Source organism: Halictus rubicundus, chromosome 5, assembly GCF_050948215.1.
Source record: "Halictus rubicundus isolate RS-2024b chromosome 5, iyHalRubi1_principal, whole genome shotgun sequence".
Lineage (NCBI taxonomy): Eukaryota > Metazoa > Arthropoda > Insecta > Hymenoptera > Halictidae > Halictus > Halictus rubicundus.
In genome coordinates this window covers 18294395-18311060 of record NC_135153.1, presented here as the reverse complement: position 1 = coordinate 18311060, position 16666 = coordinate 18294395, and the positions used below count along the sequence as shown (strand labels likewise).

The following is a 16666-nucleotide window of genomic DNA, read 5'->3' as shown; positions in this document are numbered from 1 at the left end:
ACGATCGTGATAGCACGCGTGTCACCGCCGACGCGTTCGGGGACGTTCGCGAAACACCCTCGTCGTTCGACGTATCGCGCGACACTGCTCGAGCCTCGCGGGCGCCGGGCGGTCTTCAGCAACGCAGATGGCGCCGCTGTACGATTCGTCGAATCGCTGATAAACTCCGCGCGACGCCGGCATTCGGCTCCGCGGCCCGCTTGCAACAAGTTGCAGCGCGTGGCTCTCTCCCGTGCCCGGAGCCCGAGCGTGCATTCATTGAATGCAGTCGGCACGTACGCGGACGGCATAACGAAGTGCAATCGACTGCGAGCAGCACCGACCCCCTGTCGAACACAGGTGTAATAAAATTAAAACGCCCGACGGCGACACCTCGCGACACTCCGCGACCCGAGGTGCCATTTTGATTGAAAGGAGCACCAGGCCGAGCGGCCCTTGGGCGCGAGGTCGTCGCCAGCGTGACCCTTCGACACTACGAACATTTTTTTCAATTTCGCACGGTTTCCGGTCAATTCTGTTCCCCACTCCCCATCATTTTTTATTTAAAATGTACGCATGAAAATGCACAGGGTGTAACAAAATTTAACCCTTAAGTGCATAGGTAAACTAAATATTAGGAACATGAATGCATACATGGGGTCCATTGAGGACCCCACTTACCTAATTCCTTGCTAACTTTGATTACAGCAACAATTTATTTCTGTAAACACGTTAAACATAACCTAAATATTGACAGAAGCAAATAGCTGAACTCTCAGTTCACAAATGGCGCGGCTAAAAATGTTAACACAAAATCCAACACTGGGGTCCTTTGCGGACCCCACTCATGCATTTAAGGGTTAATGTCATGGTTTTGGCAGATGGTTGTACTCCTTCGGATCGGTGGAGATTTGTTGAAAGAAATTGCCGCAAAATTGACTTTGACCTTGAAATCAAAGAAACATTGTTTTGTAAGAGAACGGTTGAATTGCGACCTACGGTTCCTTTGACAAGTTTGATCCCCATGGCGAGTAGAATGCGATACAAGCATACAAAATTTGACCTTGAATTTCAAGGTCATGGTCAATTCTGCGGCAATTTCTTTTAACAAATCTCCACCGATCCGAAGGTGTACAACCATCTGCCAAAACCATGACACTAAATTTTGTTACACCCTGTACAACCGAACGAATTTATGTTACCGCTCGATAATTTGGAGAATGAAGACACAGTCCTCTCCGGTGATTCTCGGTCCTAAATTGAATTTTATTTGAGGCTTTTATTTATTACAACGTACGCGCTAAGACAAGACTCTTATTATCTCGGTTTGCCGGGGCTTTCAGTGTTGGTTGTTAACGAGCCATCGGAGCTGTAGTAAACACTCTGGAAATTGAAATAATTTGTCATTGTCCGGTGCAATTTTAACAGGAAATATTATACGAGAATTTGTAGTCGCATACTTTGATTGGCACACGTTCTTTCCGGAAACTTGAGAAGTTCGCTGAAACTGATTTGGAGTACTTTTTCTTCCTATGGGGGGAAAAAATGTGTCTGTTGAAAACTATATTTTCGTGTAACTATAACAAAGACATTGAAATATTAAAAGATGAGAGAAACTGTTAATCTTCGGTCAAATAAAAATAAATGTAATCGACGTAAAAGTTAATCGACCATTTTAAAATGGAGTATGTGATCCTTTTATTACTTAAAAATGCACATTAATTCTTTTATAAGCATATTCGAATTTTAAGTAATCTAGCGACCTTTGGGCCATCCATCCTGTATAAACAATAAGCTGATGGGAGACCACATATACAACTCAGAGGTAATAAAACAATTCAGTTTGTATGCACTTGTTGAAAGATTGCAATGCTAAAATGCGCTAATACTTACTGGTAACTTCTGCTACTGTTGCTAACATCGACGGTGTCTTTACTAGTATAACTTATAGCTGCTAAACATGTCTCCTCATCGGTGAAGCCATCGTTGCAAGATCCACGACATTTGCCTAATTTTCTTCTCCAAAATTCCCTCAGTTTGTCGATCAAGCGTTGCCGTGGTGCTTGCGGACAAGTATCATTCTGACAATAGTCTTTATTTTTATACAAAACATCAACACTAAAAAACGAAAAGAACGTGCTATTAATTCGCGTCGAGAACTGTCGCAATCTCTTAAATTTTCTAGGTTGCAGACAGAATTGTTTAATTTTATATGAACATGGTACTCGTACTGGCATGGGAAAGGTACAAAAATAGCGGTGCTTGATTTTTTTACCTATATGCTATGTGGCCAATAGCCACAACCAGGTGCTAAAACTGTAAAAATATAAACTCAGTATCTCATAGTTTCTACAAGAAATCGGCACCTGGAAATATTTTTAATTTTTAAAACTCCGGTTTCGAAGCTGAAAATTCTAAAAAAAATTCACAGATGTGCATTCAATCAGCTAATGTGTGCCCGATTTTTTCAGAAATTTCAAGTGAAGAGAAATCACGGAAAAAGCTGATTTTCTGTGTTGCCTGATTACTACCCCCATGGCGACACATAGGGTAGAAAATTGGCAGGAAGTATTTTCTTTGCAAATTCAATTTGGGGGCACTTTTGACCTCTTTAGCCGGCTGAACCCTTCATCAAAATGTAATAGAACTGAAGCAAAACGTACAGCGGCTGCTGTGGCTCACAGGGAGCGCACTCCTCCGAGTGTTTCGTGAGATATCTGTAGCACACCAGGCTCAGACCGACCAGCAACCACACCAGCAACGCGCTGACTACAGCAATCGATATCAACTCTGTGGTGCCCAGCGTGATCCCGATGTTCCCGTCTATGTTCGCAATAAGACATGGGAATATTACAACGAAGATCAATGAAAAATTCGTGGAGATGAGCACCGCTTTCTCCCGTCACCTTTGTAAAGCGATGGCGCGGCTCTCTCCGCCTCGACGGCTGGTTGCTCTTCCGTTTTGGGCATGATCTGATAGGCAACGCTTGGTCTTAACGTCTCAGGACCGGTTTCCACTCCTGAGACGGGAAAACGACGTCGGCGAACGCTCGGGAAATTGCTCGTTAGAAAAAGAACACTGTACCTGACTCCTTCAGCGTGGAAATCACCCTCAGAACGCCACCGAAACCTGGGTACCATTTCTCGTCATCGAGGTGCGGCTCTACCTATGGCAATAATAACGTCACTTATTAACGGGTTACTCCTTAGTTTTCCACAATTTTAACACTTTGACTGCCAAGACTGGAAACCTCGAAAATTCCATCAAATCAAAGTAAGTTGTCTAATGAAATAAAAATTGAAAATAATTAAATGTACGATATCGAGCAGTCCTCCGACTTTCTTGCATTTTACAGGTCCCGATTAAATTTGGCGCGACGAATATTAATGTACTCAAATCATATCATAATTCATATTTATATATTAATATTACATATATTTTTAACGTAAAAACTGATTTCAGAACCTGGAGAAATAATTAATAATCCACGTATGGGTGACACGGCAGTCAACGTGTTAATCGAAATGATGGTGCCCCTTCCCGCACGAGTAATTAAAGCAATTCGAAAAATTCAGTATGCTCTTTCTCTCACTGTCTCTCGATCGTGAAAATGAAAAAATAATGAAAATTGCCACTTTCGATCACAGCGACTCACAACGTACGGATTGCTGCAGCCAATCGAAAAACTCCTGGTTGAACGTTTTCAGCTTTGTTTTCGTGGTCGGTTTCGACTCGATGCACTTCACGCTCGCTACATAGTACTTCACCAGCACGAACGCCGATTGTTCGGCGCTCAACGACTGCAGGCTATTCTTCTTGAACGGCAACGCGATGCTGAACAGAAACTCGATTTCAATCCTAATCGCTCGCGGAAAACGTTCGAACGTTCGTTACCTGTTTGGTTCGGCGTCGTCGTCCAAAAATGGAAGCGGAATGGCGATCGATTCTTCCCTCTTCGCGGGTTCGTCTCGAATTGAAAAAGAATTTTTCACTAAATTCTGGACAAGCTTCTGTCTGAATTATTTCCCTGATCGAGCTTACCTCGTTTGATGCTCTTCGTGGATTTGTGCTTCGACGCGTGCCTCTTCACCTTCTTGAACGCTGAACGATGAATCTCCCGATTGTTTGCTGCCGTTCAAATAAAAGGGATCTATTTCAGTTGAACATTTATTTCGCAATAATTAAAAATAAACGGACGCGGTCGAACGGTCTTACAAACCCTCCTCTTTGAACTCGCTTTATGATAAAAATAAAAATCGTAAGGAACCTAAATAAATACCTTTAATCAATAAATCACATTCAACCCCCTGCACCGCGATTTATTTTACGATTGTAATGATTAGAGCCTCTTGGGCGTTTCTAATTTACTAGGAAAAAGGGAAAATTTAGTATATTACAGTAAAATGGAATTTCTTTGCGATTTAAAGCGAATTAATGTTTAGAAAATTCAATAAAAATAAAATGCTGAAGTTCCAAAGGGTTGATTTCATTAACGCGGAGGGATTGATTGTAGACTAGAAGACCCCCCGTTTCCGGGAGCATTTCTCGAGGGAGAGTCGATAATCTTACACGAGGGCGAGATGATGATGCCCTCGCACGCGGCAGACGTTTTCGGCTGCGTAACAACGATCGGCAGAATTTTCGTCTGCGGTTTTTCCGGGCATGGCCTGAGCCAGCCGGCTCCGTTCGTTCTTAGGAAAAGCTTCAGCTCCTCGTACAGCTCGAAGAGCTTCCTCGCGTTCCGATATTTTATGTTCCCTGCGTAATAGGAGTGTCTGGTGAGGGGTAGGATATAAACTCGCAAGTAGCCTCCCATGGTATCGGCCAGGGCTTTCAGCATCAGGTGCTTCGTTTTTCCGATCGACAGCTTGCGCACGCTCTCCAAACAAACGTGAAAGTAATCCATCAGCAGGGCGATGTACCGATCGTCCTCGTAATTCAGGACTTTAACCTGCGCCGATCACACGGGACTTTTGAGAAAACTGTTACCGATACACTGACGGGACAATGTCGGGTCTATACAGCTATAATTATTCGACTAGTTGAAGATTGAGACAAACTTTTATTTTGTTGGACTAACTTGAGTTACAGTACTACCTTCACTGGGATAAAGAAAATGTAGAATACGCTTTTTGACAAAGTGAATTCGTTGGCTAAGGAAGCACGCTTAGGGATTTTAATTACTAAGAAGTGGTTAAATCGGGATCACCTTTGGCAGTAAATCTTGAAACATCCGTCTACTGTTTAACAAAATAAACTCCTCCGAGGTCCAGCACTGCTTATCGACGTCGGTTTTCTCGAACAGCACCGTGCCGACGTTTTGTTCATGCTTTAAATTGTTATCACCCATTACCCTATCACAATGTAATGCATACTTCGGTAATATTCTATTTTTTTCTTTCTTTTAAATTACGTAGGCACCCGGCTCATTCGTTTTTGAATATGTGATAAATGTTTGATAAACGAGGCAAGGGAGGTTTGGATCGCGTACCTGTCTATCTCAACGAGAATAGATGCCGCGAACAACAGAAGCAGCCGCGGGAAGCATAATCTCATACTCCAGTCGATGAAATCCGGAGCAACGCGATTTTTCCTTGCAGAATCCGGGAATATTTACGCTTCTCGTTTAAACATTTCCTGGTCATTATCTCGCCAGTAACACTCTCGCGTTTGTTACGCGACTGATTTCAATTCGATGCGGCAACGATCGATTTTTATTCTTTTTGTTCACCCATCAAACAGTCGTTATATATTTTTTTTGTATAAAACAATTTATAAGCTTTATTGCTCTTACAGAACTATTAATATTACATTTGTGTCTTCGTGGTCACTGCAGAAACGGGTTCGCTAATTTTTACAATAATAATGTGTGTTTATTTTACATATCTCGTATGCTACGTGAACATAAAGTGCGATACACCGCGGGGAGGAAAAAAAGAAAGATGGTTAAAATTGTCTTCGCTGTTCTATCTTGGAATGGACGATTACGAGTTTGCGGGTTTCATTTTACATAAGAATCGCAGGTGCAACATCTTCACTTCTTCCTTGCTCATTTTCACCACACCCTCTTGGTTGTCAATGGAAAGCAGCGTGCCGACAGCTTCTCTGTCCTCGCCGATGATCACCTTGACCCTGTCACCTCGCGAGGGTACCACAGGCTCCAGTTCTTCGCAGACCAGGTTCACCACTCTGTCTTCGACTGGCAAGAAGACAGCGCACATACCTCCCTGTAAACGAATTCATAAATTCTCTTAACTGCTCAGGGTCACTCCCACTAATATTTATTATTACACCCTTTATAAAGAATAAATACACGATTTTAAATAATTTTCTATCTCTTTTTCTAGACCCAAATATCGCTTGGGGTGTAAAAGATTGAAACATGAAAATATGCTATGAAGGTCGAGATGCAATTAAGAATACTCACGGATATTCCCCGAATAACACCCTGTTGCCCGGCAAGCGCAGGATCCTGATGAGTATCTCGAATTCTAACTTCAATGTCCGTAGTGTGCCATTCGGTTCCTCCTATGATGCCAGATCCGACACTAGTGTCGAGACCAGCACCTGGTGTTTGTGGATTGTAAGGGCTGCCTGCAACTCCTATGAGGAAATAACATGAGGAACATTCTCTCCAACAGAAAAGAAATAACGATGAAACATGAAAAACACCACTCACCGGGTGTCATCGGACTGTAGCCCATCGGTGAAGGAGTCGCAAAGGCTCCGTGTGGGCTGGTAGTGTAGCCGGTACCGCTCGGTGATGGAGTAGCAACGTAGCCTGCAGGACTAGGACTAGCCGTCGCACTCCCAGCAGGACTAGGACTCGGTTGGTACGAGCTGAAACTCTGCTCCGACCCGTACATTGTGCCAGGTGTTTGCGGTGTAAACGGACCACCGGTAGGAGGGTAACCCGGTGCGTAACCTGGAGATCCACCCTCCTCCATGCTATAACCGTCAAAGTCGTTTGTTCTTGCGGGTGTGTTAGTGACCGCCGGGTCCCAGGCACCCGACTGTCCTGGTGTGCGTGAACCGTCATGCGACGGCGTCATTGAGCCATAATGAGGTGTACGGGAGCCATCTGTAAATTTGGAATGGTCATAATTAGTAAATATTTAGAGGCCCTAAGCACTTAAAAGATTTTGAGGTTCACTTCAACGCAATGTGACCTGTTATTATACTTTGAAGGTACTTACTCTCGTACATAGGAGTCTGCGAACCGTGCATGGGTGTCTTCGACCCATCCCTGGCATACATCGGAGTCTGACTGCCGGCAACGTAGGCTGGTGTTCTGTTGTAGCTGCTGAAACCACCATCTTTGGTCGGCACACTGACATTCGCGATATGTGACCTGTTCACCGAGATAGTCTGGCAGGAGGAGTGCAACTCCACGCGAACCGTCGCCTCTGTGGCATCCTTCACAATGCCAACGTTTCCTTTGTATGGTCCACCAGTTATTTTTATGGTGGTACCTATTAGTTCTCTGTCTCTGCGCACCCCACCTCCGCGGCTTCTGCCTCTTCCACCGCCACCGCCACCTCTTTCGAAACCGCCTCTGTGAAAGCGATTTATCAATTTAGCGAACTACCCTGTATAAGGATGCAAGACAAATTATAGAAATCCTACTGACCCGCTAGGATGCATCGGCGAAGCGATTCTCGGTGACATAAATCCTGCCACCGGGGTCATAGAACCTATGCTGGACTTGTTTCCACCAGAAAGTTGTAGGTGTCTTGTTTTGCAAACAAATATTCCACCGTTGTCCACGAACATCCGCGAATGCAGAAACGCGAAGCTTCTGTATAAGTGTTTGATCTCGCCGCCTCTTCCAGCATGAAGGCCATCCACCACCTTCACAATGTCTTTCTTCTGTATGGTGTTTTGCTGCGAGTCCAATGCTACCGCGTTTCTGTTCTCTCGACGTTTCGTCAATCCTTGGGGTCTAGCTTCTATTACTTTCCCGTGCATGGATAGTACATGGAAATTCTCGCGCTCGAGACGAACGATTACGCCAACTGTTTGAGCGTCCAATTGTACTAAATCACCCCACTGGAACTGACCTAAGCTGTCCACACCGGTGGCCATGTCAGAACAGAGTTGCAAATCTCTCGGAAGAACCTCGAGCTCGTGCATCGACAGATCAGAAAATAAAACCACCCTGTTTTGCTCTACTCGAACGATCAAGCCTGTATCACCTTCGTATCTTCCTGCAACAACCTGCAAACAATCGGTAAGATATAGATTATACTTTCTTCAATAATCATCGATTATTAGCATACATACTTTAACATGATCTCCCATGGTGAAGTACTTCCTCAATTCTGACGCTTGGAATTCCAATGCTTCTTTCAGTTCTTCGTGTTTGGGCATGACCATTATCATGTTTCCGTCGATCGAAACGATCTTTCCTTGCAAGTTGATCAATTCACCCTCGCACACTTCGACGTTGTCGCCAGTGCTGAAGGAATGAGTCACAGCAGAGTCCTCTTTATTGCCAGATACTGGACCTCCGCTTAAGTCAATTTCAACACCTTCGGGAGCTTCTTCAAATCTTTCCAATTCGGACAGAGTTGGTTTCACACCTTCCGCTATGATAGCACTCGTCGTAAAGTTTTTGTACAGAAATCTAGAACAAACATATTTTTATTCCAATAACTAGACGTGTGCGAGAACCTGACAATGTCGGGTCGGGATGGATCTAGAATTTTAGACCCGATAGCAAGTAAATAGTTTATGTTAAAGCATACCCCTTTCTGCTGTATCTGTTGCCTTCGAATATCAAGAAATCACCGTCACTAGTTACTTCTCCGCCAATAGCTCGAATAGCTTCAGGATCAAACGGCTTTGCTGCTGGTCTTCTCTTCTTTTTCCGTTTGAGTGCCTCGGATTCACTTTGCGCTGTTCTCAAAGCTCCGCGCGGCCTTGTATAGTCAATTCTCGGTAATAGTTTTAAGTGAACCTGATTCTGTGCCAGATCAACGTAATCAACTTGAGCTATATCATCTTTGTAAATGCCCCTCTTCAGCCTAACCCATTGCTTTGCTTTCAAGCCTGTCTGTTCTTTGACTACACGTAACACATCGGTCATTTCCTTAATCGGTACCATTTGCTGCTTCCAAATACCCATTCTTAAATTTCCCACATTTTCAATGGCGGCTTTTACGTGCGGCTGTTTGTAAGCCTCTATGTAAATGTAACCCTTTACACCTTCGGGTGCGACGACCGATTTAATTTGAAGCGGTTCATCTAAGAAATAAAATTATATTGTTCAAAGCAACTGTAATTCTAATGAAAAATACAACAATAATAAATCAATGCTTACTTGATGTTTGGTATGTTATGAACTTTCGCATAAGCAGAAGCACGGTTGCCTTCTCTTCTCCAATACGGCATTTCACCATCCACAAATTAGGGTCTTTTACACCTGGCAGTAAAGTCTGCTGAGTAATCTCGTCGCTCATCTCTTCACCGCCATCTCCGAAATGGCGGGCCGCTACAGACTCATCTGCATACTTCTTTCTTAAGTATTCTTCTATTTCATCTTCTTTCTGCGAACTGTTGAAAATGACATACATTAATTTAAGAAAAAGCTATGTTACAATGTTTGTAGATGTGAATACTGACTCCCAGAGATTAGTGCCTCTTCGTCTTCCTTCAATTTCCCTAGCAGTAGGACCCAGCTCATCTACTTCATTCCCCACAATACCAATTTCTTGGGCACCTTCTTCCCACTCATCATCATCCTCAACTTCATCGTCTACTTCGGCCTCGTCTATGATGAAACCACCATATTTATCTTTTTTCTTCTTCTTTCTAGGCCTGTCATCATCCTCTTCCTCTTCCTCTTCATCGTATTCACTGCTTCCATCCAAATCTTCTCCTAAATACACATGAATCAGAGAATTAAACATGTTCGCATATCAAAAAGTATTATTTGTACCTTCTGGTTCTTCTTCTGGCTCCACTTCTGGTTCTTCCTCTGCTTCCACCGCTTCTTCATCTCCAGACCTGGCTTCTTCTGTCTCATCTCCTCTGCCATCTTCTGAGCTGAAGATTTAAACAAATAAAAATCTTAACGCTAGCATAGTAGGGATCATAGCTTCTGAAGAGACAGAGGACCATCTACACTGTGTTGCTCTGTTCCAGTCACACTTAACAGATTACTTTGTCAAGCTATTCAAGCTATTGCAAAATACTTGTAACACAAAGTAAGGATATCGGGTAACAGGGCGCAGATACCTACAAATTTCACTGTGTTTTCTTCTCGTGAGCGAACAATAACAAGTTCATATACCGTCCACGACAGGAGAGAAGAGATTCTGAAGGCACATACACTGATATAGTTGGGTCACACGCATTCTCACTATTCGCAGAGTAGTTACAGCTACTTCTTCAGGTCCGTAGCATTGCGTGGTGGAGAAAGATCACAATACGTGTCAAAATAAGCATGTGAGCAAGTGAACATTCAAGATGGGGATGGACCGAGAAGCTCACCCCTCTTGCCCCTGTACCGTCTCGAGCCTCTTCTCACCAGACGCAGACAATACGTATACATAATTTATACAGATGTTAGGTCTATTTTAGGTCCTGCGATGAGTTCAATAATATCAAGTATAAATTTCAGTAAACATACATGTTGGTGGTTACGAAACAAAGTTTGTTAATTTGCATAATGTGCAAGAAAGAAACTTTACTCACCTAGACGCTGACCGGGATCGTGATCGAGATCGTGATCGAGACCTGGAGGAACTCCTAGATCGCGATCTAGACGGACTTCTGCTGCGGGAAACGCTACGCATAGTTGCCAGATGCAGGGTAAAATGGCCGCTCACGCATAACGTGACGTAGCCGCAGTGATGAGATATCGGACGGGTACTTGTTGCGCATGCGCGGCGAATATAGCGTCAGTAAAGTAAAAGTTTGGGTAAAATGGGGTACCTTGGTCAACCGGCATAATTTCGCAAAATTTGTTACAATTTCATCTGGAAAAATTGATGTATATCATGCGTATGTCAATCAAATATAAATAATAATTTGCCAGAAATTCGTAGCAAGCTTTTCTCGTCCTGGACCCTTGCGGCAATTTCTCGCCAATAATAGTACCCTCCTATTTTCTCTACAATACAGATACGTTACTGTGCTGGACGCGCAGAAGCGTTGATGAGATTCTCATCACTGAACGTATATATATATAGGTAGTAAATAGTAGGTAGTGGAAGAAGTCCGAGTCAGCCAATATCAACGCCACGCTCAGCTGTATCCGTGCTCTGATTGGTCCGTGTTTTTCATCAATAACTCCAAAGCCACAGAGCAAATTTTCGAGAAGGCAAAAGTTACTTCAAATGACCTTAGGAGTCACTTCTTTCAAGGAAGTATTGGGACACCCTGTATATGGTCTAAGCTTCTTACACCGTGATAAAAATATAATTGTCTTCCTGGCGCTAGCTGACGCTAAAACATTAAATCTACGACCATAGGATATCAAAATTTAAGAAAGAATACCTATATCGGTTTCCGGCTTTTGGGTGAAAGACATGAATACCTTTTTCGACTGATAAATTTATTTTTCCAAAATCTACTAAGAACATATCAAAGATATGAAATAAGATCAAATAAATTTGTCGTTGTTTCTACGTTAGCCATGAGTAAAGATGCAACTAAAATCTATTTTTAATCAATCGAAAACATCGGAAATTAAGTCTTAAGGCGTTTCGCAATGAAATTTACAGTATGCATTGGTTCATGCAGGTCGTGGCGATAAAGACATATTTGTTAAATCCGTATCTCGGATTTTGTAATCATTTTTAACATGGCAACTTGTTCAGTGTCAAATAGATCTTGTTCAGTCTTCTGTCACTTTTGCTAGTACTTCGTACAAGAAGTAATCCTTTGTATTACGTTGACATTTGTCTTTAATTAGTTATGAAGAGGGTAATTCTGTTTGTGAACGGAACCGATGTAAACGGCAAGGTGGCTGTTATTTTATCTGTAATTGTAATAAATTAAGATAAGCTCAACACTTTCAATGAATTCCTTTGATTTATCTTGTTTGTTAGCTTTTATTTTATACATACGTCTCATTGTGTATACATACATGTGTATCTATATAAAATTTTGTTGTATCATTTATGATTTATCGGCATATTGTACAAATATTATATATGTATCGTAAAGATTTACTTATGAACAATAAATTATATACATTACGATGTATGCAGTCTTTGTGTTTTCTCCAAATTTTATTATAATAAACGAATTTTTCAAATAAAAGTCTGTTCAAATGTTTCTTTACATTTATTACAATAAACATTTCTGTTGAATGTAGTTTAAGCACATTAACTTGTCTAATTAGGTAGCTATACATAAACTGATATTTATATGTAAAAATAAATAATTTTTCAATTACAGCTTAAACTTTAGTTGCAGCTGTTATTCAAATTATTGGCTTACTGGCATTACTTTTTTATTATGTATTAATACTAAGTTCACAAAATATTGTATGCGAAGAATGAATGTAATATGTGTAACTGTTTATCTGTACCAGGTATTTATGGTAACTCATTCGGTAGATGAGTTACTAGCATCTGCTAGCTCAAAGTTCAATATCACCGCTAAAAGAATATTTACACCTCAGGGTGGAGAAATTGATGATATTAAGTTAATACGGTATACTAACTGTTTTAGACAATTTCTGCAATAGCTGTATTCAAAATAATCTAAGTGAAAAATAAATGTTTTACAGGGATGATGATGTCCTATACGTTTCAGATGGAGAGGATTTTATTCCAAAGGATAAAATTAATACAAGAAATCAGTTAAATAGAAATTCAGAATGGATTACACTGAACATCGGTGGAAAGTACTTCACCACAACCAGAGATACTTTAACAAAAAAGGAACCAATGAGTATGTTAGCCAGGTAAACTATAACTTTGCTCGATCGAACGGACACAATCAATGAAATTTCTTCGCTAATACTGCAATGAAATTTATTTACAGAATGTTCACCGAAACAACAAACAATAAAGATAGGATTTTACCAAGTAGACAAGATCACAAAGGTGCATTCTTAATTGATAGGAGCCCAACGTACTTTGAGCCGTTACTAAACTATTTAAGGCATGGGCAGATCATACTTGATGCTAATGTTAACGCAGCAGGTTGGCCTGTTTCTCATTTTTTAATTTCTTAGAAAGAATTCCCTTATATAAATATGATTCGAATGTTGCATTTCTATCTCTGTAGGTGTTTTGTCGGAGGCGCGCTTTTATGGAATAGAAGGTGCTATTGAAATATTAAATACGATGGTTGAAGAAGAGGAAAAACAGAAAAGCGGATTAGTATCCTTAACAAGAAAAGATGTACTTAAGGCCATCATGTCAACACCTGTCACTTCAGGACTTAGATTCCAAGGTGTGGATTTTGTTGGTGCTGATCTATCAAAGTTAGATCTCAGGAACATTAATTTTAAGGTAACTTATGTGACATACAATTATACATTCCTATCGTCTGTAGTAATATCATTTTTCTGTAAACATTATCTTTCTTTGCAGTATGCAATTATGCGCGGTTGCAGTCTAGCAGGCGCGAATTTATCAGGTTGTTGTTTCGATCGCGCGGATTTATCTTATGCAAATCTTCACGGTGCTCAGCTCGTTTGCGCAAGAATGTTATGCGTAAATCTTTTCGAGGCGAATCTTCATTCGTGTAATTTTGAAGATCCGAACGGTTTACCTGCTAATATGGAAGGTGCCAATTTGAAAGGTGCCAATCTTGAGGGCAGCAACATGACTGCTGTGAACCTCAGAGTTGCCACGTTAAAAAACGCTATCCTAAGAAATTGTGATCTCAGATCGGCTGTGCTGGCTGGTGCTGACTTAGAAGTAACTATACCATTCTTTCGTTCACCTATTCGTCAACAATTTTATAGACTTTCGGGAGGACTAGTTTAAATGAAATATTTATTTTTCCTTTACTCAATAAAACAATATTTATGTCTGTTTCAGTGCTGTGACTTGTCAGGGTCCGATTTGCAAGACGCAAATCTGCGCGGCGCTAATCTAAAGAACGCAGCATTCGAATTGATGCTGACACCGCTACATATGTCTCAAACGATACGATAACAAAAGAAGTACAGGCTGAGCATTGTACTGATGACTATTATTGTGACTATTTTATTAGTCACCGTTAATACGCGAGTCCCTACTACTTTTTACAGAGATGGGGATAACTTGTTTGAAATGGATGTGATCTTGGTTTAACCGATGAATAGATTTAACAATAACGGCTAACAACAATCGAGTGTAACGATGATTAACAGACTGAATGTGAGAAGTAACTATTGAATTGAATTGGACGTTGTTGCGTTGCGTTTGTTCGCGTATGTTTTACGAAGTATTGACTACTCCGGAGCGTTGACTGGCAGCGACTCGTTTCGAAAAGTTGCGAATTTTCGAGTTTTTCCGAATTGCTTGAGCCAGGTGTTTCGGCGGGCAATAAAAGTCATTTAAATTTTCACGAAAGGAGAATTTGGGCTGAATGAATAGTTGTGTTCCGTGTCGGAACAACTAGTTGTATAGTTGTATTAGAGAACGCGATCGAAATCTCTATTTTTGAGGGATGTTTATGTTGTTTTTTTCTCCAAGGCGATATCGAAACGGACGTAATAGGAATAACTACTTAAAACATTTTGTACACGGTGTGTATTTTATGTCTTGCGGAAGAGTAATTTTTAAATATGCAATTTCAATTACACTATTTGTCATATCGATTTTTCTTCCACTGCCAAGAACGGTCAATCGAAATTAGTGCGGTAAGATATATCAAATTTTTGTTGATGCGTGACGATCGAAAATTGACAATTTTCTACAACGATATTCTGTATTTCGAGAACTTGCAACGCGAATGTCGTGTGCATAAAAATGTAACGCACGTTAATCACAGTTGTGCCGTCATCATAATGAAATAGATACATGTTTCATTATTTTTGTTTTGTTTTTACGATTGTTTAATTAAAGGATGACATTCCTTTACATTTGGGTTTACGCGATCGTAAAGATTTTGTTTTCCGTCTTAAATTATAGCTACGAGATAGTAATATATGTAATCAGTATGCCTAATAAATTGACACCATTTATACCGTAGAAATAGTTTTTTTTTTTGATAGAAACTATGAAAAAATAAAATAGCTGCTATGTTACGTTTTATATAATCATGTAGTTCAAACGGAAAAGATGTTACTTTCAATTTGTTGTGTAATCATTCTGAAAAAAGTTGATTCATTGTCTTACACAAATAAGTAATGTCTCGCCCATTTGCGTTACTAAAATTGTATCCGATACTCCTCTGAACTTGAAGCTGCCTAATAACGTCTAAGATACAAAATTAAAAGGGCCAAGCTAGAAATTAATCTCATAATGGCCTTAAACAATTAAGCCTTTTTGTCATTAGTTTACTAATACCTATTACAATTTAATACTGTAACTACAGAAAGGCTTGTTATAACTTCTTTCGAATAATGATCTCAGAAATACTTATTAACTTATACTACTTCAGATAATTTGTTGGATCATCAATGAAATTTTGTAATGAACAATTTATTCGAAAATTGTCCAGGAATCTTCGATTTTTGGAAGGTAAAGCGTAAACAAAAATAATACCGCCGAAGATTAATGTCGATTTACTATGGTCGCGGTACTATCACGTGCAGAACAATGCACAGCACGGCGATGGATTCAACGTTCCTGCAAATGATTGTAAATGACGTGCGCTTGACGTTGTACATGAAACGTCGATTGTAACATTTACTCTGTTACACGTGCAGCTTAGGCAACACCACCTTGTACGGCATTAATTATGCTAGCTCGCCTGGAATTGTACGTTTCCGATAGGCATACTAATCGAACAAGAAACCTTGTAACGCGACTTTCGAATGTAAAAGTTCCGGCATCTACTCGAATGTAAAAAGGCATAATTTATTGCAATGAAATACAAGGTAAGAAATCACAACGGTTTTCCTCTGCATCGTTCTGTATTCGTCGTTACTGCAGACTCATGCGAAACTGGATCCGCTCGATCTTCGGGAACAAGATGGCCGGCAGTTAACGTCTTCCGACGATAATTATCCCGCAATTAAGCGCAGTTTCGAACTGCTTCAAACCGTGGGCGTTTACCCGAACATCCCATTGACGAGTTATCGCAAATTTGCTTAGTGGTATTCGTCCGATAAGCGTAGCCAAGGAAAATATCTGGCACTTACAAAGTGTTCGTCGAATTGAATTTCCTCCTTGCCCAAGACTGTTTGCAGTTCCACAGGGCCCGACCGGCCCGATGCAGCACGGACACAGTCGGACCTGCAACTTGCTCGCACAGATTTGTCCTAATCTCGTTTGCCGAAGTCCAGGAACATTCACGCTGCGGCGGAGTTACCTGCGCGCCTAACGAAATCACTATAACGAGGACAACGCGGACATTCCCGAGGACGAACGCGCTCCAATCGGAAATAACTTTCGACACAATCGTTTCCCAGTGGCCAACCAGAAGAACGAAACTTAACTATCCGTGGATTACGTCGACAATTATTAGACTACGGAGCGGAATAAAAATCTTATTAGAGCCAAATAAAAATGTCTTTATTTAACAATTTTACTCAGTCGAAAACATAGATATTTTCTACTGTTGCAAGCG

General features: G+C 41.0%; 3 protein-coding genes across 4 annotated transcripts; 1 reads left to right on the top strand and 2 right to left on the bottom strand.

Annotated features, from left to right (window-relative positions):
- Nucleotides 1-1236: 1236 nt before the first annotated feature.
- Nucleotides 1237-5625, bottom strand: LOC143354600 (uncharacterized). Its single transcript, XM_076788852.1, has 12 exons — nucleotides 5539-5625; nucleotides 5190-5381; nucleotides 4550-4931; nucleotides 4022-4108; nucleotides 3875-3947; nucleotides 3639-3814; nucleotides 3065-3142; nucleotides 2886-2999; nucleotides 2643-2802; nucleotides 1873-2097; nucleotides 1440-1509; nucleotides 1237-1362 (listed from the first exon to the last, which is right to left on the bottom strand). The coding sequence occupies exons 1-12, from the start codon at nucleotides 5623-5625 to the stop codon at nucleotides 1297-1299; spliced, it is 1710 nt and encodes a 569-aa protein (XP_076644967.1). The 3' UTR covers nucleotides 1237-1296.
- Nucleotides 5626-5725: 100 nt separating this feature from the next.
- On the bottom strand, nucleotides 5726-10835 carry Spt5 (Transcription elongation factor subunit Spt5). Its single transcript, XM_076788614.1, has 11 exons — nucleotides 10679-10835; nucleotides 9921-10027; nucleotides 9605-9860; nucleotides 9303-9535; nucleotides 8728-9226; nucleotides 8264-8606; nucleotides 7611-8197; nucleotides 7177-7535; nucleotides 6660-7061; nucleotides 6408-6583; nucleotides 5726-6207 (listed from the first exon to the last, which is right to left on the bottom strand). The coding sequence occupies exons 1-11, from the start codon at nucleotides 10777-10779 to the stop codon at nucleotides 5965-5967; spliced, it is 3306 nt and encodes a 1101-aa protein (XP_076644729.1). The 5' UTR covers nucleotides 10780-10835; the 3' UTR covers nucleotides 5726-5964.
- Nucleotides 10836-11321: 486 nt separating this feature from the next.
- LOC143354480 (BTB/POZ domain-containing protein KCTD9) lies at nucleotides 11322-16071 on the top strand. Of its 2 annotated transcripts, none has more exons than XM_076788613.1 (7): nucleotides 11322-11950; nucleotides 12525-12637; nucleotides 12723-12899; nucleotides 12980-13140; nucleotides 13226-13452; nucleotides 13534-13863; nucleotides 13987-16071. In XM_076788613.1, exons 1-7 carry the CDS (start codon nucleotides 11903-11905, stop codon nucleotides 14101-14103), a joined length of 1173 nt encoding a protein of 390 aa, XP_076644728.1. In that variant the 5' UTR covers nucleotides 11322-11902; the 3' UTR covers nucleotides 14104-16071. The 2 variants fall into 2 exon arrangements, with proteins under 2 accessions (XP_076644728.1, XP_076644727.1); XM_076788612.1 differs by having other exon boundaries at nucleotides 11323-11950; nucleotides 12525-12646.
- The last annotated feature ends 595 nt before the right edge of the window (nucleotides 16072-16666 follow it).